The sequence below is a fragment of the Nyctereutes procyonoides genome, unplaced genomic scaffold (assembly GCF_905146905.1).
Source record: "Nyctereutes procyonoides isolate TBG_1078 unplaced genomic scaffold, NYPRO_anot_genome, whole genome shotgun sequence".
In the NCBI taxonomy this organism is placed as follows: domain Eukaryota; kingdom Metazoa; phylum Chordata; class Mammalia; order Carnivora; family Canidae; genus Nyctereutes; species Nyctereutes procyonoides.
In genome coordinates, this window is record NW_026575130.1 from 15707405 (window position 1) to 15730423 (window position 23019).

The 23019-nt window shown below is 36.0% G+C and overlaps 1 protein-coding gene across 2 annotated transcripts in view; it reads left to right on the forward strand.

Moving 5' to 3' along the window:
• The window catches only part of PPP3CA (protein phosphatase 3 catalytic subunit alpha), a 307959-nt gene that overhangs the window by 227230 nt on the left and 57710 nt on the right, over nucleotides 1-23019 (forward strand). For both annotated transcript variants that reach the window (XM_055342492.1, XM_055342493.1), the window contains exons 3-6: nucleotides 1112-1236; nucleotides 9872-9983; nucleotides 11524-11669; nucleotides 14557-14696. In XM_055342492.1, coding sequence (XP_055198467.1) covers nucleotides 1112-1236; nucleotides 9872-9983; nucleotides 11524-11669; nucleotides 14557-14696 — 523 coding nt within the window. The remainder of the gene's footprint in view (nucleotides 1-1111; nucleotides 1237-9871; nucleotides 9984-11523; nucleotides 11670-14556; nucleotides 14697-23019) is intronic.

Below are 23019 nucleotides of genomic sequence, written 5' to 3' on the forward strand. Positions count from 1 at the left end.
TGATTTTATCATAAAATGATTGCAGCAGAGAATGGGTTAAGATAGCATGCGTGTGGCTCCTGATTTCCTCTTTGTTGACATATTCATTCCTTGAGCCTCATAGTGTTTAAGAAATAACCACATCATGTTCATCATTTAAGCATGAAATTATTTTAAAATATTAAATACATAGACATAGAAAAACATATAAAATATGTAAGATGTTGTAACATGATAGTTGGCAGCAAAAGCTCTGAATTAAGCAAATCTGAATTTAAACTCTGGATCATCCATATAGAATCATGCTTAGCCACATAACCTGTCTTAGTAACTATTTCCTCATCTGTATAATGGAGATAGTTTTTTTGGGGGGAGGGGGGGCTTTGGAAGTAGTAAATGAAATGATAAGTCCTGAACAAGTAGTTTCTAAAAAGAAAGGCTGCATGGCTTTTACAAGAATTTTGGTGTAAAAGAGAAGGTGAGAAAGTTAAGAAATACTATTCCCCAGTGATTTGGGGGGTACTATGTTATAGGGTTTTTTTTAATTCAACAATTTTTTGTCATTTTAACACCTGATATTATTAAAAAAGTATTCTTTTATAATTCAAATTGGAGTTTTTTTTCTTTCTTAGTGGTCCATAAACTAATGATGTGCTTTATCATTGATGACATTTTAGAGTCAGTGAAATACAGTTTTTATGATACATAAAAAGTAGTATTTATTTATTCAGACCTCAGTCATATGGAGATAATGCCAAGTTTCTGAACCTCTCTTTGCCTTATATCTTATCTGCAAAGCGAAAATTCAGCCCATGACATTGTTAGTAGTAAATCAGAAAATGTGCATCTATTTCTTAGCACAGTGTGTGGTGTAGCATTGTTTAATGCACAGCAGCAATACTTGTTATTACCTTTATTTTTACAGTTAATCTGTGAATCGGTAGATTTGGGTGCTAGAGCCAGGTCTGCCACTAATTAACTTTGAAACCTCTGTCTCACTTTCCTGTTTTGCAAAAGAATGTTTTGGCTAAGATGAGCTCTAAATTCCTTCTGGCTCTAAAATTTTATAATATTTTAGTCTAATTCGGTATCATAATGTGACCATAAAATGAATTTTCTTTGTTTCTTTCAGTTTGTGGGGACATCCATGGACAATTCTTTGATTTGATGAAGCTTTTTGAAGTGGGGGGATCTCCTGCCAACACTCGCTACCTCTTCTTAGGGGACTATGTTGACAGAGGGTACTTCAGTATCGAAGTAAGTCCGCATCATTTCCTAGCTATTCTGGAATGGATCAACAATATCTTAGCAAACTATAAGTTGTAAATGTTATTGTCTTAGGGAAATTCCTCATCTGTCATAAAACTGTAAGACACTCCATTCTCAGGATATTATGCATTCTATTTTCATTTGGTTCCCATATGCTTTTTAATGTTTAGAGATGCCAAGGAAATGGCTATTATTGAGACTTTCCTTATATACCTTTTATATATTTGAAACTTTACAAAAATTACATCATATTTTACGTTAGATAATTCTTTTTCCTGTTGACAGAACTAATCAGAGTTGATTAAATAAGCAGGAATGTATTTACATGGTTATGCCTTATAATTGTGAGGCAATAACTGATCTTTGTAAATTGATAGCCGGGTGCATGTGTGCCTGTGTCTGTGTCCTTGCTTTTGTGTGTATGTGTGAGTACACTTACAGCTGCTGTATTTTGTCTTTTTTTGGCATCTGTCATCTAACTAGGGTAATTTGTCAAACTAATTAATTAAAACAAAACAAATAATTTTTGAGTAGATGTTCTTCCTCAGCCCTCCGCCTGCATCTGCTTCAGATAAGTAGGAATTACATTCAAATTAAAAGGCAAAGACCTTGCTTCATTCACTTGTTTGTGTTTCCTGGTGCTTAACATGGTGTCTCAAACATAAAAAGGGTTCACCAGATATTTATTAAAAGAAATGATTTAATGGGATGCCTGGGTGGCTCAATTGATTAGGTGTCCAATGCTTGATTTTGGTTCTGTCATGATCTCAGGGTCCTGGGATCAACTCTGCATTGAGGTGGCAGGGGGAAGGGGGGGCCACACACAGCAGGGAGGCTGCATGAGAATTCTACTTCTGCCCCTTCCCCTCCTGCACCTTGTGGATGCAGATAAACTCTCTGCCTCACTCGCTAATAAATAAATAAATGTTTTTTTTAATAAAAGGAAATGATTTGAAATTGAGTGTTAGAGAAGCAGAGTTCATGGTGTAGTACTTGACATTATATGTGCTCTCAGATAAAGGGCATTTAAAAGGAAAAAAGTTATTCTTAAGAGAGAAATCAACTTTATAGAAGTCTCACACCAACATCATATAGTCAGAGTATTCATATGAAAAGATTTTAAGTTTTCACCATAATATTTTATTTATTATAGGAATATTTAATGTTGAAGAACATGCCATGCTCTTAAATAGCTTTTGTTTTCAAAACAATCATACCAATTTTATTTTTTTTGGTTCAATTTATCTTTAGTCATTGAGTCTATATGTGTGTGTGTGTGTGTGTGTGTGTGTGTGTGTGTATGAGAGAGAGAAACGATAGTCATTGGCTATATGTATTAAATATATAATATTTTCACCAATATATTAAGCCTTTCTGTATTTGAGGACCATATATTTTTTAATTATTCATGATGATGAGGGAAAGAGGGATGGTTTTGATATATATATCCAAAAGAAGAAAGTAAATTTTTGGCTTTCTTCCACTTGGTAAACAAGTACTGTATTATTGAACACATACAATGTAAACACACTATGATCAGAACTATAGAGAATTTGAAGAAATGTGTATCCTTGCTCTCCAGAAACCTAAATCTATGTGGGAAAATATAATAACTATAAAAAGTTACATAGGATCAGAAGCCTAGAATAGGTGGTCATCTAGGATTCAATTATTTGAATTATTAAAACTTTGTGATAAAAGCAGTACAAAAAATGATTGGCATTGGAAAATAGAAAAGTAGGACAATTTTAAGAGCAGACATGACTGAGGAAGACTGAATCAAAGAAGTGAGATTAGCAAGGAAGGAAATTGAAACAAGAAGAGCACAGGGGAAGAAATTAATAAATTATAAATCTCATTCATGGGTTGACTTGACCAACTTGGTAGAGAAGGACAATTGAATCCAGATTTTGTAAGATGTTTGTATCACATTAGCATCGATACCTGCCAAGAGAAAACAACAACAAATCTGTGAAATGGTGATTTGAACAAGATAGAAATTTATTTCTCTTTCCAGTAAAAGCTCACAGATGGGAATACCCAGCTGGTGTAACCCAGCATGGTGACAGGGCCCAGGCTCTTTCTACCCTGTTGCTCTGATGGGCATAGGGTGCATGGCTCATTCCAAAGGCTACCTTGTGACTCAAGACAACTATACCAACTTCAACCATTATGTCCTGTGTTACATTCAGCTAGAAGGAAAAGGAAAAAGAGAAGGGCATGGCCTCTCATTTATGCATGTTTTCCATAAGTGGCACACTTACTTCAACTTGCATACCATAGCCAGAATTTGTTGCTATAGGCATAGGTGATTTCAGTATGTAGCCAGGTTGGAGAAAGACTGCAATAGACAGAAGACAGAAATGGGACTTAAAAGTGTTTCTACTGTTCCCCTTAAATTAGGATTGTGTGGAACCTAAGTAAATACTTTAGAAAATTATTTTATTATTCTTAAATTCATCTTATTCCTTTAACATGCAAAGTGCTCCTAGGTAAGATTCTGAGGATGAAAGAAATAGGTGTTCTACTTTCCTGGAAGCTTACCTTCTTAGGGAAAACGCAAGACTATCCTATTGGGATTGATTATTTTTATTGGCCGAATGATGGAGTGCTATGTAGGAAATATTTTTAACATCATAATACTTGTGTTTTTTAACGACTTAATTTTCCATCTTTTTAATCTAGTCAAAGAAATAGATTAAAGGCTATTTCATATTAATTTATGATGAAGACAAAGCACTGAGTCATGTGTTGCTTGAGTGGTGGTTGGCACATTTGGACTTCTTTGTCTCACCAGCTCCATCTTTGGATAATATTCTTTCTTAATCTTGTTGGTGTTTATTTACCTTTGAATTTTTACTCCAAGAGTTCAGGCTTCTGAATCGCTGGGCTCAAATTACTTGAGATTTCCTAAACTCTCTCTAATTAGGAGCTTTTTAGAACTTTACTTCCTTAAATTAAAGAACTTTAGAAGCTGTAATCACTAACTTGCTCTTCAGCAGATTTCTTTTTAGTCTACAATTAATCTAGATATTTGAACTATGAAAGTTGCAATATTCTGTGTAATATGCACCTTTTGAAATTCATGCAAAGGAATCAAAGTAGAGCCCAGATTTTAGTGACAGCAAATGTAAATATCGGGACATTTGAAAGTTCCGAGATGCGTATATCAGAGTTCCCATCTTCACAAACAGCTCTTTAATTAAACTCTAAGTGTCTGAGAGTACAGCTCCAGGGACTTGCCACATGCGTACAGAAATAACACAAATGTGAAGGTCTCATCTATGAAAATGATCCATTTTGATTAGACTGGGACCTTCGAAGGGCTTTGGGATGGCTCAGTGATATCATCATGTTTAAAATAGAACAGACATTTCTATAAAATATATTTACTGAGAATATTTCGGGCCTCTTAATTTTGGATTAAGGAAGCTTATATTGTTTGCATGCTGAAATGCTATTGTTTGCCTGGTATACATGATCTCAGTTATTCCTAAAAGTTTTGAAAGGAACATGCAAATCTCTTCTTTTTGTGCTTGTGAAACTCAAAGCTCAGAGAGTCACACTCATAGTAAATGACAGTGCTGGGATTCAAAGTCTGTGTTCTTTCCACTACACCCCAGGCCTTGGCCATATTCACTAAGCAAACTGCAAAAAAAAAAAAAAAAAAAAAATGTGCACGAGTGTTGTGGAAACTGATACACACTTTTATATTTACTCATGTATGTGCAAATGTGCACACAGAACCTTCTCCCCCACCTCTGTAATCTGAAGGTTCAGCATTGAATATAAAATATTCTCTTTGAGAAAGATACTGTTGGTTTAAGAGAACTCCTAAAATCAGAGTCAGTTTTCCAGTGTGTACTATTCTAACAGCTTTCAAAGGTTCTTGATTCTTCTCAATAATTCAGGGCTCCCCTGCAGGTATTTCTTCTTTGTCCTCTGGGCAAAGAGGAGCCACTTATGTTTAATTTTACCAAATCAGCTTTGAAGAGTAGGTTCAGATTTCATACAGTCTCTGCTGGGTAGTATTTCCAGGCACTAGGTAATGTGCTGTGGGCAATCCATGGAGTTCATTTTCTGCACCCCTTCCCACCCCCTCTCGTTCTGCCAAGATTAGAAATCATTCCCCACAAAGTTAGCCCAAATAAAACAAATAAGCTTTTGAATAGTAATGAAAGAGGTAATTCTGTTTGGAGTAATAATTTGTCTCACACCAAATACCATCCTCGTTCTGATGATTGCATTTTGCTACCTAATCTCTTTGATCAAGCATACGTGTATATAGAAGCCCAACGTCTGAGTGTGTTCGCTGAGAAGGCAGAGAAAAACAGAATTGCAAACGGAGGCATGCCCAGCTATTTCCTTCTGTTCACTTGTTCATGTTCCTTTTCTAGCCATTCTGCACTGCTGGGCATGGCAGTGGGCTTAGCACAAGGGAGCCCCTCCCATTGTACTTACATACAGATCTCAGCCCAGGCCTCAAACACATTTAAGCATGAAGAGTTGCTGTGTTTATTTGCTGTGGACTAAATGACTAAAATGAACCACAGCAAGTCAGGCAACGTTCCGTGCTTCTGCCTGAGAATAACAAGCAAACGGTACAGCAAGCCATGTTAGGTGACAGAGTGATGCCACAGACATGAGGAAGAAATTGTCTGCTGTCTTCCGGCCACCAGTTGTCTTTGTAGTGCATTGCTATTGCTCTGCTGCTTCTCTGCACGCTTGTCAGACCAAGCAAAGAATGTCTGAGAGGAGCTGCATTTGACATTTCGGGATCTTTTCCCAACCAATGTACATCCTTCACTTAATTGTCCTATGACTGAGAGGCATCCCTTTTGATTGGAATGTATCACAGCTTGGAGAGTTACTTGAGAAGGCTGGTTGATGCATATTTGAAGCTGTGCACTTTCTCTTTACCTTCCTCCATCTTTTACATCTTTCTTTACTCCCCTATGCAAGTTTTCAAGATTACTCATCCTTAAAAGGTGTAAATTACAAAATAAATCATTACATTACTATTGAACCAATACAATATCCTTCACAAAATTATATTCTTAGTGCTGCTTCATTGGAAAAGACTGATAGATCAAATAGGAGAAAACCACGACTGTGATGGAAATTAATAAAAACATAAAGGATGCTCAGTTTTTCATATCTTAAAACTCATTTTAAGTTGTAAATATTTGTATAGTTATTTAGAGTAACACTGGAAAGACAGTCAAGATCCAGTTGAAAATCAGTAGCACGAGGAATTTACATATAGCCATGCAAAAGGGCCAAAGTGACCTGCATCTGTTTCTACCTTAACCAATTAATTCAGGGAAAATCTTATTCAAATGAATCATCTCATACCACATAGGTGAAAATACCCAGTTATTGAACTGATTTGCATTTCATTACTTGTTGATTGTGATGCCTTTTTCACGAGAGACTTTCCTTTTTAAAAATAATGTCAGGTTATGATTTTGTTTCAGAATGACAGGTCTCTAGAACATTAGAACTTTAGATGGCAGAATTTAGTTGCCAGCAAGAGAGTAGTGTTGTATTTGGCAGCTCTCTCCCACCAGATGTTGAGGGTGAAGGCTGGCAGGGCTCCACTCTCCAATCCACTCTGGCCCTTTCATTTACCATGCCACTTCTTCCATATTGGCTGCGTTTGTGGTTTGATTCAGCGTTTGGGAAGAGATTCTATTCTTGCCACAGGGGAGAAGGAAATAAAATGTGAAAACAGGACTCTTATTTGGAGGGCATGCTGAGCCAAGAATTTGGAAATTATGTTTTCTTTCTCTCTTTTTCCTTCTCCTTTTCTTTTCCTTTTTTTCTTTTCTTTCTCTCCCCCTCTCCTTCCCTCCTTCTGTGTTCCTGTCTTCCTTCTTGTTTATAGGAAAGAGCTAATATTAAACTCCTACTATATAGTAGGTGCTTTACATCCTTTAAATAATAAGGGGCACTGAATGTATATTGAATCACTGAAAAGGTAAATAAAGATGATAAGTGTATCATAAAATTTTTCTGCATCACTCTTTGAGGTTTCGGTTATGAAAAAAGCTACAGAAATTAAAACTAGGGGCAATAAAGCCATGTGCTAATGTCAAAACAGGATCTTTTATAGATAGCAAAAGAGAAACTATAGGTCCTAAAAAGTGATTCCTCTAGCATTTAACTGGGGTTAGAAAATTGCATTTTAGATTTTAGTTGGAGAGATAATAGCCCTGCTTTAAGATTCTTACAGACAAAGCTAATCTGGAAGAGTTTAGAATTGTGGTTACATTTCCAAAACGATATTGATTGGGAGAGGAGGCACAAGGGAGCCTTCTTTGTGCTGAAATGTAACTGGATTTGGTTAGTAGTTTCATGAGAATATACATATGGACAAACTCATTGGCATATTTAAAATATTTGCACTTCATCATACATAAGTTACACTCTAGTAAAAACAACAAGAAAATCTTTTTTAAAAGCAGCTACAGTATAGCCAAAACATATATTCTTTCTCAATATAAAAATAGAATACATTAGCTATAGCAATTTCAGTAAGTAAATATAATTCTTAAAAGATTTTACATTCCCATTTTATTCCAAACTAAACATCCGAAGTTAGAAACCAGTATGGAAATGTGTGTGTGTTTGTGTGTGTGTATTTCCTTAGTAGTAAGGTACAACCTTGTAAGGTTTTAAGTAGTAATAGTTCTCTCATTGACATTAATTATGGTTTATAAATATCCTCTCTGATATTTGAGACAAGTTTGAGTAATAATCCTTTTATGACAGCATGTAAGTAAGTATACCCCCAAAACCAGATACACAGAATTTAGAGATTCATTGAGCCACCATACTACCCACTAGAATAACAGGGAATATGCACCATTGTTGGATGATAATGCCTTAAGGATCACTTGTATAGACCATTCGGTCAGCTGTTCAGAAATAGTTATATCATTTGTCACAGGAACTTTAGCTAATAACTATAATCAGAAAATGATAATTAGAAAATTAATTAAAGTAACATGTATATAAAATTTTATGTCAACCCATTATTTTCGTTTACTTCAATTATAATTACATAGTTGGAGACAATATCTTACTTGGAAAACACAATAATACATACTTGCTTTGATAATTAGTATTTTCTCAAAGACTTGGGCTGTGTATTCAAACATAACTATTTTTATTCATTTAATAAATTATCATATAAACTAACAGAGGCAGTTATTCTTCACAGGTTATCACAACAAATGAATCACCAATAGCTTGTCCAATAGTGGACATTATCAAGCATATTTACTATATGTTGGAAACTTCTTTACAAAAATGTAAATATGCTGTGATTTTTGGTTTCAGATTTGAGTGACCAGAATCAGACTTATCTCTATTTTTGTTGTTCTATATCTTCTTAACCTCGCTTGTAGAACATAAACTTTTTTTTTTTTTAAGATTTCCTTTATTCAGTCATGAGAGACACAGAGAGAGAGGCAGAAACATAGGCAGAGGGAGAAGCAGGCTTCCTGCAGGGAGCCTGTTGGAGGACTTGATCCCAGAACCCCAGGATCATGCCCTGAGTTGAAGGCAGATGCTCAACCACTGAGCCACCCAGGTTCCCCTAGAACATGATGAGGGAAAAAGAGCATACTGGTTTTCAAAAAGAGGTTTTCTCTTCCCTGTGGATTCCTGAGTAATGTCAGTGGAGGATAATGAAATTGATGTTAGTACTTGAGTATCTCAGTTATCTTAATGCACACTCCAGGATCACTGTATCAATGTAGGCTTATTCCAAACCTGGTGACTTCAAAGTGGACCCTCATTATTACACATACTGCCATACCCAAGTAACTGTTTAAAAGTCTTAAGGTATATGAAATGTTTTAGTTATTAGCAGCATGTGTACTGAGGTTCCCTGGCCTTCAGTTTAATTATATGCTAAACTAACATTCTTAAGGCTTTATATACCAAAGGCACTGAAATAAAAGACAAAGTGATAAGGGGGAGAAGAAGGCCAGTGAAGGAGAGAACATAATAGAAAATAGAAACATGGGGTGCCTGGCTGGCTCAGTCAATACAGCACGTGACTCTTGATCTCAGGGTTGTAAATTTGAGCCCCACATTGGATGTAGAGATTATTTTAAAAATAATTAGAAATTAAAAAAAAAAAAAAGAAAGATAGTCTCTCAGTCTGCCTGAGCCTGGCATTGTTTGCTTCCAAATTTTGTCTTGCTTTTCCTTCACAATTCTTCTATTTCTATTACTTTTTTTTTCAGGTTTGTTTTATATAAAGAGAGGTGTCTTTATTTATTAATTGCTAATCACATTTCTTCTCATACTTTTACACCAGTATATTCTGAGTATATCTTCATTCAGGCTTCTTCCAGTAGACCCTGTTAAGTCTTTTGTTTTCTTGTGGTGCATATATCCTCAGTGCATGTATATATTTTAGGTATAAATGAACCTTGATTTTGTATTAGTGTTTTCTGTTTGATTTTTGATATCCTCCATAATAAGGCTTAGCCTTTTGGGAACTTTAGGTTACAATAGCATGCTAGTTCATGTCTTCCTGATGTGAGCAATGGGATCCTCAAGTATAATGGAAAAATATTTAATTTAATGTTATTTTTATTTTTTTCAGTGTGTCCTGTATTTGTGGGCCTTGAAAATTCTTTACCCCAAAACACTGTTTTTACTTCGTGGAAATCATGAATGTAGACATCTAACAGAGTATTTCACTTTTAAACAAGAATGTAAGTATATTTCAGGCTTCTCCATTTAAACACCGTATGTGCTAGTCATTTTAATCCATGCTAAGAGCACATGATAATATTCATTGCTTAAAATCCAAAAACTTAAAAAATGATGCTATCTTATGTCCTTCCATAATTCTTTCTAAGCATGGACAATGAAGAGAATTCAGAATTTCTTTTTTAAATTATAAATTCTTTATAAAATGATCCCTAAAAATTGGAATTAACATTTGATGAAATTTGCCCTAAGAAACAACAATTAACTTCATTTTTAAAAATAGCCAGAATACTACTATTCAGGGGAATAGTTTTACCCTTTCACCTCAAACCACTCAAGAAAAGGAGATGGAGGGCAAATTTAACTGTGCCTGTTTTGGAAACAATAGTTTTACTAGCCTCTAGTGGATTTTGCAAAATTAAAGATGATGTCTTCCTTTAGACATAAATACTAGGAGTGGGGTGTACTTCATATAAATTTCATTTCTCTCCTCTCTTAATTTTCCCTATTGTCCACTGAAACAAATTTCTCTCTGTCATTTAGCCCTATATTCAATGGAGTACAGAGACTTTTCTCAAAACATTAGATTAAGTCGGTAAGGAAAAGCAATAGGCAGTGATACAGAAACAACTTTAGAAACTTTCTTGCCATCTCCTCTCTACAAGATCATTTAGGAAAATTAGCCAGCTTTATGGCCATGTTTCTGTTGGTCTCCTGGTTGTTTGTATACATAATTTTTTAGATATATCTGCAGATAAATAGCAAGGATATATTCAAAAGTTTTCTCCTCTGCTATATAAAAAGTTACTAAAAACTGTAAAATACAGATGAACAACAAAAGTATAAGACAGTGGATATAAAGAATAATATAAGTATTCCCTGCCATTTCAAGAGTGTCTTATGTCACTTTACTTTTATGAGAACCTACATGGGTACTTGTTACTGCTAACCAAAAGAAATCCAAAGGGAATTTTTGCTTTGGAAGAAAGGTGAAAAACAAAAATAGTGTTTAGTGTTATATTTGCAGTGAGCACTTAGAGGAAGCGCTCACCCTGAGCAATAAGTATCTCCTCCCACCTCCACCAAGTCCCTTCACTGGGAACTATACTCACCATCAAGCTGCCATAGCTTGGAACTTTGTGAGCCTCAGTGCTTTATCTCCATTTAATTTGTGCATCTGTTATAAGTAGAGTCTTAAGATAGCAGAAAAGCCTAAGAGTTTATTTTTTGGATCTGTGACTGCTCCCCTGCCCCAATTTTTCCATATAGATTAATGATAATTGCTTCTTCACTTCACACCATTTTGGCTTACAAAAGGTTTCAAAGGAACACTACTACACTTTTAGATGGGGCGAAACCTGTAATACATACCTCTTCAAAATACCTTATTTAATCATGTTTTGGAACTTCGCGGTGTGTAGTTATATGCTGATAATATGATTCTGGGAATAAAACATTTTTAAAAAAGACTATTTCAATGAAATGATCATAGCTCTTAAATCATGAGAACCAATTATTTGTTTTTAAATCATGTTTTAAAAGGTAAAATAAAGTATTCAGAACGTGTATATGATGCCTGTATGGATGCCTTTGACTGCCTGCCCCTGGCTGCCCTGATGAACCAGCAGTTCCTGTGTGTGCACGGTGGTTTGTCTCCAGAGATTAACACTTTAGATGATATCAGAAAAGTAAGTTCTGTTATTTCTAAGTCTCATCATGCTGTGTGCTTCATTAATAAATAGAAGACATTAATTTCCCTGTCTTTTTCACTGACTTTATCCTTTTGAATTAAAATGATTTAAATTTGTCATGAATCTCTTCTTTGTATTCACTTTTATTCAGAAAGAAAAATATATTTATACTTGGAAGAGTTTTTATCTTGAAAACCTCAGGGTTCATTTTAGCATGTGACATGTGTCATTGAAATGTATAATATTTGATTGCAAAAAAAATATGCCTTTTCATTTCCCAGTGGCTGGCTTTAAGCAACCCATTGTATATTCATAGTCTATTATAGTGAGAAAATGTTGCTTTGCTCTTGGAAAAATATCACAACTCGACCTTTAAAACATGTCTATATTATAATTTTTAAAAATATCTATTATATTCACAGATTAACACTTTAAAGTAACATCTGACAAAAACAATGGTGATATTCTGTTGACCATATTGGAGTGGCTAAGTGAAAGTTGATTTTTTTTTTTTGAGGTCTTTTTTACTTAATTTAACAGTGGCTAGTAATAGTTGTTGTAGCCAGTGAAAAGATGAGTTAGAGTGAACATGGAAATAAATGTCTTTTCCTTGAGAATATGTAGCAATATAAGATAATTTTATGTAGTAGAAGAGATGATTATTTATATGTTTATTTATTTATTTATTTGTTTATTTGTTTATTTATTTGTTTGCTCAATATTCTTTGAAAAGTTCCTTGGCTTTTAAAGAAAAACTGTTATTTAGGAAAATAAACAGTCAAATTCTACCTTAATACTCTATCATTAAGGTCCACGTTTTCAAGTGTAAAAATAATACTGTATTTAGTTTCCTATTAGAAAGGAAATGCATGATTTTTATTTTTAAAATCAAACAGAAGTACATTAAATAAATCTTTGCTTCCTGCTCTGTATGTTTTTGTCTTTTTAAGTAAGACATCATTACCCATCTGCTTCTGGAGTTCTGCAGCACACAGAGCATTGGTATTTGCTCTCTGTTTAAAGTATGAGAAAGACATGACACTGAATTGTAGTCATGGAGTTAAAGGCGAGAGTGGTTCACTTTCTGTATGAACTCTATAATCTGATGGACTTTAGCATTACTAACTGAACTTCTTATCATAAATTAAGTAAAATTTAAAACTATCACCCGCTATCCCCAGAACTTATTTTCTGACATGTTTCAGATATTCTGTTCAATTTTCACATGTGTCGTATTAAGCATGAATGTTAGCCATAGAATGATTTTTAGGTTTGCATTTTGCCTATGTCAGTTAGAGTTTCCACCACACTTACTTTATTTAATTAATTTTGTAGTTATTTATTCTTCCTGTTGATGGTATTAATTTTAGAATGCATTTTGTAACTTTCCCAGAATAAGTTCTATATTCTGGTTGCCTTAACAGATCTTTAGCTGGATATTCATAGTAATCAGAAAGACTCTTCTCCTTTGCTATTCTACTTCTAATAAGTTCTTCTTTCTTAGAAAGAAATTCTGTGTTTTTTATGAACAAGCATTATTTTTCTTGGATGAATTATTCTAAAAGCATAAATTATTTAAGTCTCTTTACTGAGTCTAAGTTTGCAATGAATATTTTATGGATAACATAATGGTTGAAATATAGAGGGTCTTGGCTTATTGAAGTTTTTCATTCAGTGTTGAAAGTGTGAGATATTGCTTCATTCTTATTAAATATTAGTTAAAAAATGGTGTGTAGCGAAACCATTATTTATGTCACCTTTTATGTCTCAGGAAAAAGAATTTGATCGGCTGCCAGGCTTATATATTCACCTTTCCCAATGGATTTTTGAAAAATATTAAAGTATTGAATATGAAGAGTATCAGTTCTTAATAGGTTTTCATAGCTGTTTTATGCTTCTTTTTTTTTTTTTTGAGAGACTATATAACGTCTGCTAACTTCACCAAAGATTCTTTAATTGTAGCTAAATCAGGATAAACTACAGGAAAGTGATAGTGTTATAAAATTGTTGGTGAAATGTCATTTCCAGTTATTATATTGCTCTTGCTTTTCTAAATACACCTTTTTAAGTTGAAATATGACCTTGCTAAACATTTATAGCTGGAAAATGGATTTCATATGAGGGTTTTGGTAAAACTATAAAGCTTAGAACTGTGAGCTGAAGAATGACCAGCTGAATTGGGGTTTATTTTACTGCTTATCATTCCTTTTGGTTTGTAATGACTAAGATAAACTACACCAGGCCTGTACTCTAATTTGAAACTTAGATACCCTCTAATAGTGAATATCCAAAATGCCGTACAATTGCCTGCTCTTAAAATGAAAGCCATTTATTCTCAAAGTCATTGTTGTTCAATATAAACACCACACATTGTTCTCCATCCAAATTTCTAAATCTCAGTTTAATGGAGGCAGTGATAGATATTTCCTTAAAGATAAAACAATAGAAAAGCTCCTCCTCAAGAAATGAAACACGGAATCACATCAATTGGTAATGACTAAAATACTTAGATAGATCACATAAGTAAGGAGGAGAGAAAGAAAAGATAAAAAGTAAACTAGGAGACAGGAAAAAAGGATCAAAGAGTAGGTATGAAAGAAACAAGAGGAAGGTAAAGAGCGAGACGAAGACAAATAAGGAACAGGTTCATCCAGAGGAAGGAAGGAGGAGAAATTGGAGAGAGAGAAAGAGAGAGAGAGAGAGGAGGCGTGGATGAATAGGGAGAAAGGAAGGCAGAGGAGAGCCATACCAACAGGAAGAGGGGAAGAGGGCTGCCCTCACTGGGACTGTGCTGAGGACATTAGGGACTGCAGCAACTTCTACTTTCTGGATTCCAAAGCTTCCAAAGATTAGTATTTTGCTCTCTGTCTTCTATTTTTCTTAGTTAGACCGATTCAAAGAACCACCTGCTTATGGACCTATGTGTGATATCCTGTGGTCAGACCCCCTGGAGGACTTTGGAAATGAGAAGACTCAGGAACATTTCACTCACAACACAGTCAGGGGGTGCTCGTACTTCTACAGGTGAGGACGGACAGCTCGCCTTCGGGAGCACATTTGGTTCATAAATGTTCTAAGTTATCAGTTCATGTCTTGCTCAATGTGTTTGTGATGTTTATGAGACTTCTGTGGGAAACAAGGACAAATGAAAGATTCACTTTGCAAGCCTGCCTCAAGAGCAAGGGCTCTTAGCACTTGCAAAAGGAAAAGGTAAATAAAACATTTACATGAATACACAGATACAATAGAAGAATAGAAATGTCATAAAAGAGGCATGTGATATCAGGGTGGTGAAGCAGCCAAAAAAGATAGTGGAATTTAGTAGAAAATGTGTTCTGTTTCAAGAACTGTAGAAAAAAAAATACAAGGCCAGCCTTGATTATTTTTTATACAATTATACAATCACTTAAGACATTTTTTACCCATTTTCATAAGTTAAATCAGAAAAACAATTTTAAGTCTGTTAATTAAATGATATTGAAGTTTCTCCTAAACTTTCTTAAGTTTGTTACACTTCCTGGATAAATTAAAATTAGCAGCAGCTCAGTACATAGGGACCATAGTAAATTGATTTTTAGCACTTTGACAAGCCGCTTTCCAAAACTGTTACAGTAATTTTTATATTGGCCAGTATAGGGGAATCTGCCCATTCCATAACGTTTCAGAGCACCTCAGAAAGAAATCCACAATATAGTTGGGTCTTTGCCTCCTCACGATTTTCCTGATGTGTCAACTCAGGTGTTGCCCCTGCATTTGATTATACTGTTTCACTAGGTTCTCTTAGCATCGGACACACAGTTTAAAACAAAGCGTTGTGGAGGGAGATGGTAACTGGGTGACGGGCACTAAGGAGGGCACTTGATGGGATGAGCACTGGGTATTATACTGTATGTTAGCAAATTGAATTTAAATTTAAAAAAAAAGAGACACAAAGTTTATGTGACAGTGGCAGGAGAAAAGTGACAGGAGAAAAAAAGTTGAAAAAGTTGTGGAGAAATCGAGAATGTTCAATTCTATTGATACATAGTCTTTAAACAAAAGAAAACAAAACAAAACTTACACACCAAAAAAAAAAAAAAAACTTACACACCAAATGTGATGTACAGTGAAGTTTATGCCCAATTCCAGCCCCGTCAAGGAAGAAACTGGGAGGGCAAGGGGAGCTCAGACGTGGCACACATCTTCCTTAAGTGTTAAGAGTAAGCAGCTGCTCTACTCAGCCTTCTATGTAACATCTATCAGGTGAAACATTTTGTTCCATACTTTAAGTTTTCCTTACAGGGGGAAAAAGCTTCCTTTTATACATCTGTTGAAGTGATTGAGGAATTAGTTTGTGAACAGAAAGTCTTGTATACTGTAAAGCATCCTTCAGAGAATACTTTTTGTTATAAATATTGATAAAGAGGTTTGCTCTCAGCTTATCAGAAAGGTTACAATTCATTTGTATGTTTTGGAAATTTGAGCACCAGGTCTCATGACTCCATTTTGGATGAAATGAAAAAACATGGTAAAAATATTTCTGCAAAGCCTGACGCTTCTTTTCAGTAATTAATTTGGAGGTAATCTGTTATTAAATATGCTAAAATTTTTTATGAAAAGATAAATATTATTGATATACATCAAAGTGAAGTTTTCGATTTTTAAAATTTAGTTTTAAATCCCTGGTCATAGCGTGGGTGTTTAAATTACCTACTCAGTGCCACTGGGTTGTGCTTCAGTACTACAATAGCAAACAAAAGCCAAACCTCTTGATTGTGATATTGAGGCACATTGCATTGATCTTTCTTTTTATTCATAATATAACATTCTTCTATTAGTTTTCTGAGTCAGCTGTTCAAATAAATCGTATTCTAAATGAGGTTCTGTACTGAACTTACATAACGTTATGGCATTTTTGTTTTATCAATATAGACACAGATGTGTTTACATCAGAGATAAAGTCCATCAACTAGATAATTAGAGGATTATGCATGTTTTCACACTTTTGTTCTCTACAAAATGGTTATTTAACTCCTCTCATTAGAGGTTCTTGAGTATCTGTAGCCATGACAAATGCTGAATATCTAAATGCACAGCTCTGATTAATGGCAAAGGAATCTGGATTCTGTTTTATCTAAGGAGGAGAAAAGGGACTCTTTCCTTCCAGAGCTTTTAGATTCTTTTGTTTTTAGTTCCCTCAGAGGTGGCAAGGCATGCCTAAAGCTGATCTAGAGAGACACAGGGAGAGCAGTAAAACTAGTGGCAGAGAAACCCGGTGACAATTACCTGTTTGAGTTATTGGCAGTTATTTTGATTGACAACTCCCAGTTTTATTTTACATGTTTATAGAGAGTCTGCAAATTTAATTTGCTGTGCCACCCTATCCTCATCTGACATATTGTCTGGGCCGTGATTTAAATAAAATGAAGTTTTACAGAAAAATCCATCAGTAAAAATGCATGAATGCCGCGAAGCGTTAGGGAAGAGAGGCACTGTGACAGGGGAGAGGATCCTCTGCTTTTGCCCTGCTGCTACCATTATCTTTGTAACCTTAGACTGGAGTTTGCAAACTCAAATGCCTGTGATGTCTAGAAAGGTACTTGAGAATCGTGAAACAGGCCTAGACTTACACTGTAAAAATTTGTGAGGATCCTGACAAAGCAGAGGTAAGAATTTCATTTTCATGTAGACCAAACAAAAACTGTTGGCTGGATTTGGTGCTTGGGTTGGCAGTTTGTGTGTCTGCCTTGGATGAATCACGTAAGCTTTGTGTTCTAAGCTTAGCTTACTTCAAAAGGAATGAGTTAAATCAGATATTCTGAAGTTTCCTCTAAACTCTGAGACTTAAAGAACATCTTTACAGTCATTTTAAAAGTGTTTTTGAAGCTGCAAATTATGGCTCATTCAAATCACTGCTGATCTCTTAATCACAGATCAGCGGTGTGTCAGCTCTTCACATGCAGCCCACCTTCCCCTCTGAAGTTGACACTCTTCCCAACCCCTTCCACCTGGAAATCTTCTGGTTCCTCCTTACCACGTATCCTGATTCTCCTCTAAGTTATCCTGCAGATCCCTGCCTTTTGAGCTGCTCTTTCTTGGTCATCCTTCTGCTCTCAACATTTTTTTCTTCCCCTGGAGCCTCACCTGTTCCATTAGCTTCACTGTAAACTGTCAACTCTGGGTTTGATTGCCAGATCTAGCCCCTTCATCTATTTCTCCTTTCCTGAGCTGGACTTCTCTATTTCTAAAGTAGCTGCTGGAAGTTCTTATCTTAGATGTCCCATTGTCACCTTAACCTAAACTCACCTTGCATGAAAAGGCCTATTATTTACTTCCCCACTGGAGCTTCCTCCTGGTTAGCCTGTTTCTATTAACAGTTCTATGAATGGTCATGCACTCTAGAAAATATCTTCACTTTTTCTTTTTGCACTGAAATCACCATCAGTCATCACATCTTACTGACCCTTTCTTAAAAATATCACCGGCATGTAGACTGTTCTGCCTTCCTTTGTTCCTACTCTGAGTTCAAGACTTTCATTTTTAGTTTGTTGAAATCACACATAAATTTCACAATGTCCTTCCTACTCACTCCCCCAAGCCGTATGGTTTCCTTAATGGGTGTCCTTTTGAGAATTCACTCACTCATTCAATTATTTAACAAACATTAGTTGAACTCCTATTATATGTGCCTTCTGTGAGGCTTTATAGATACTCAGAATACCTGTCTTTGAGGGAGAGTGCCTTTGAGTGGCAAAGACCCAAAACTATGACAAAATTCAAGGTGAGAAATGCTGTGAGAAATGTGGAGATTATCATACAGGCACACGTGTACACAGATGTACGCACAGTTGGGGGGCCTACCCCACAGAGGAGTGAATTGGAGTTTAAATGACAATGTGTGGTAGAAGTGTTACTAGATCTGAGTTTTAAAGGATGAATAGGACCTATCCAACCAGAGTCATTTGGAAAGGCTCTTTGAAGACAGAAAAAGGAGTGTTTATGAAAATATGGAAGAGAGTACATCTAGAACACCGCTAGAAAGATCACCATCTGAATGGTCCCATTTTACCTCTCATTCCAAATTATAGTCAGCTGCTTTAGGATACACTAAAGCTGAACATCCATATAGCTAAATTATTCTACTTTTATTTTTATATTCACTAGAAATGTGTACGTGTTTGCACCCAAAAGATTGCTCATAGCAACAACATCTGTAATAGCCAAGAAATGGAAGCAACCCAAATATCTATTTAATAGAATGAATAAGTTGTAGTATATCTACACACCTAAATACAGCAGATGAGAAGGGGTTAACCAAAGCTGCATATAACAACATGGGTGAATGCCACAAATAGAGTGATGAGCAGAAGCCAGATACTAGAAGCACATGTTGATGATAGCATTGAAATGAGAGTTTAACAATACAGAAAGCTAATCTATAATGTTCAAAGCCAAAGTGGCAGTTACCTGTAGTGGGGAGGTGATAGTGACTCAAAGGAGTTGGGGAAGAGTGCCTGGGGTTCAGGTAATGAATGTTCTGTGTCTTGGTCTGAATGTTAGTTATGAGGGGAAGATAGATGATCAATTTGTAGTCTGATTTGAGGCAGTTTTCTGTATAAATGCTAAGCTTCAATAAAATGTTTGTCTTAAATAAAAATTGCTCACTGCTCCTAAGGCAGCCTGCAGCCAGGTGCAAGTGAGGACTTAAGCTCTGGTGGGAAGAGTTGGAGCCCTTCCAGACTTGATACATAGTGGGCAAAGTGAAATTAGTTGGTAGAACCCTGGGGCAAAGGGAAAAAAAAATGCAGCCAGCCTTGGGAAGAGATATGCCTGACAGCATCCAGGTGATGCCGAAACACCCCAAGGCTTAAAACCCATTACCCAGCCCCCAGAAACAGAAAAGGAACTTGGCAGTTGGGCAGTCCTCCCTTACTACTGGGCTGAAAGAAGGTAAAGACACCAAGGAGGCAACGAGAGGCTTCCTCCTGGCCCCTAAGCAGGCGTTGTGGGCTGCCTGCCTCTGCTTTGCTGAACCCGATGAGGGAGAGAAACTCTTTGCCTCTCTCACATGCTAGACTGCTCTGTTGGGGCCACTCCAGCAATTGAGTGTAAACTCCCATAAGCTGACAGATTGCAGCTAAGGATTTAGGGTATGAAAACAAAGGCAATAATGTCCATCTCTTAAGGCATTCACCATTGCTGGAGAGCAGGTATATAAACATAATTTACAGCACAACATGATGAATGCTATCTGAAAAAAATGTTATGGGAGCATGGTGGGTGCAGCAGTTCTGTACACCTCAGGGTGAGTAGATTTGGGGGGGGAAGGGTTTATAGGTGATAATTCAGCAAAGGTTTGGTAGAAGGGTAGGCTTTTCCAGAAGGAAAAAATACTCAACTATATCTAAAAAGACAAACCTGGGAGGCTTAATTAGTTTAATTTAAACTAATTAAACATAGTTTAATATAGGAAGGAATGAAAGTAAGAGAGTAAACAGAGTAAGTCTAATAATAGCTGTTTTTTTTAATGCCAGAACAGTTTTTCTACCATTTCTACCTTCCTTACCTGTTCATGCTCAGTCTGCATCTCTCTCTCTCTCTGTCATTCGAACTCCTTTCCTGTCTAGTGTTCCCCATACATCATTACCTTTATGATCTAACATGAGTCACAACTAATACATTTAACACTGTTTAAAAAAAAAAATCAACAGATTAGACTTTAAGATCTAATTGGCTTTATTAAACGATTCATGACCTGGGCAGTGTCCCTGCTAGCAAGTAGGGGGCTCTGAGAAACCATACAGAACGGAAAGTCTTTATAGGGAAGAGGGTGGGGCGAGGGGTTATTTAGAAAAGAAAAGAAAGTCTTGTTTCAGGCCAGTGACTTTGCTGTGGGGAGGGGCATAGGGTCTCACACACATGACCTCATCTGCACTTGGTGGAGGCAGAGGGCCCATGTGACAGATTACCTCACTGGTGCTGGTCAGAACATTCCTGACTTGACTGACCAGTTAAGATTTACTTTTCTGGGGAAGGCTGAAACTTCCATTAAGTTAGGTATGAAACCCCAGTTGATGATTTGGTCTAAGTGATGCCATTTGGGGCATGTAGATTTCTTTTTCACAACTACTACTAGAATCTGAGATTGCTGAATCACTTCTATGCTGTGTTCTTTCTTCCACACCATAGTGGTGGAGAGAAAATTAGGAATTGTTAAATGTCTACCACTCTCAGTCGGTCCCCAGACTAGGGGTTTACATATATTGCTAACTCATTTAATCTTTATCTCGTGTCTATGATATAAATGCTACTGCCTACATTTGTACCAGTGAGGTAATTCAGGCTCAAAGAGGTTAAGCAGTTTTCCAGAATTTACACGGGAAATTGGAATGAAACCCAGATCTAAGTATTCCCACTATTCCATGGAAATTTCCACCTCTTTTTCTACCCAGAGAAATGCATTCTCTAGTGCTTCAAGAATAATCATGTTCCAAGAGGCAAAAAAAGCATTTTCAGAGAGTACAGCTCTTTCTCCAAACACAGTAGTGCATGCTGCTAAAAATGAATATCACAAAGCTGAAAGTATCGGTGGTCTTCACTGATCTTTGCATTGAGTCTTATTTCAAGTCATGTCCAGGACATTGGGTTCAAACAAAACCATCCTAAGGTTGGTTGCCTGACAAGGGTGTCCATGGAAGGGTGTGAGTAGAATTGAGATCCAGGCAGCCCTGTGCTCAGGAGGAGGCCATAGGCCCTATACTTGGGCTGACTGGCCCTGAGGAAGAGAATCTCTTTTGCTTTCATGGGCACAGAACACAGAAGCTTCACATCATTAATGCAAAGAAAATAAAAAAAGAAAACAAAAGATCTAACAGGGGAAAGATTTTTTTTTAAATGTTCCTCAGACCAATGTGCTTTCTTTGTTTCATAATATCTCAAGAAATGCTTTACTTTCTTTCCTACCTGAATAATAAATAGCCCTCAACACAGAAAAACTATACACTTATCATACCACCCCTCCCTATGCCTAGTATAGCCTTCTAGCAAATGGAACAAATCACCAGAGAGTCTTTGACAAATTATTGGTGAATAAATGATTTTCCACCTCTCCCTGTGGTATTAGGGGTTCTGAAGCCTGCTTTCTCTATCATTCTACATATATCTTCTTTAGTGCCTTGTAACTTGAACACTATTTGGTTTACCATCATTTCCACTTACGGCATAAAAATGTTGTGAAGCTGTTTGTTTTTTTCTGTCACCTAATATTATTAAAGACTTTAATGTATCCCAGGCAGGTGGTTGACCAATAATGGGAATCTAGATGGTATTCAACTGTTTCCTAAATTTATTTTTTAAATGTTTGTAATTTCTAGAGAGTTTGAGCATTTGATTATGTATGCGTTTAAATTTCTAAGGATTTTCTTCAAAATGAGTTCCTTCCAAGTAATAATACAAATGTTCCTCACTTAATGCTATTAACCTAGCAGATTGCTGCAAGGTTAATTTTATTTTCTTTAGAATGCTGTTAAAAATCAGATATATACTTCCATGAGGGAAAACTTTAACACAAAACAGTATCAAGCTTAGCATGAAGAAAATGTATTAAAATTATGCTTTCATAAAACTAGTGTAGATTCTAACAAAAGGAAAGCATAAATTTAAAAAATGCTGCCAGGCCATTTGCTCAAGGACAAAAAGTGACAAACCTAGACAAACAACCTCTATCTTATAGTAGTACAACAAGACAGTAAACTATCTTTCTAAAGGAGTATTTCAAAGGCAGAAGAAATAAACAACTGAAGGCGATAGGCACCCTACTCTGTAATCCCTTGGCTGAGTACTTTATGGCTAAATATGTACAAACATGCTATTTTTTAAAAACCAAACCAGTGTCTCAGCAATTAAGCTTTCTTCAGTTGACACACACTGATCTGGGAAGGTCATATACTCCCCTTTTCCTAGGGTAGAACACAAGTCTTAGAAGACACCGTTGGTCAACTCTTGACCTAGGTAATGTATGGACACGTTTCCATGGACATCCTCTGGGCCATGTTCTGCAATTTGTAGGTTACACTAATGTTCATCAGTTACATGGTCCTTTTACTGGGCTGACCTGTGACAACTAGGAAGTAAAGGCCTCATGAAGGTCTCCTCTTTTTCTCTCCTTAGAAATTGCTAGAATATTCTAGAACACACATGCATATACACACAAATGCACATAAAAGTATGCATGTGCAGAGAGACTATTTTTGATTTCAGATTCCAGTTTTGCAAAGAGCTGAATCCTTTTTATAATCAACGTCTCTCCTGTGATGTGCCATATTAATATTTTTTCCCTTTTAATCAGGGAATTCTTACAAAACCTGTA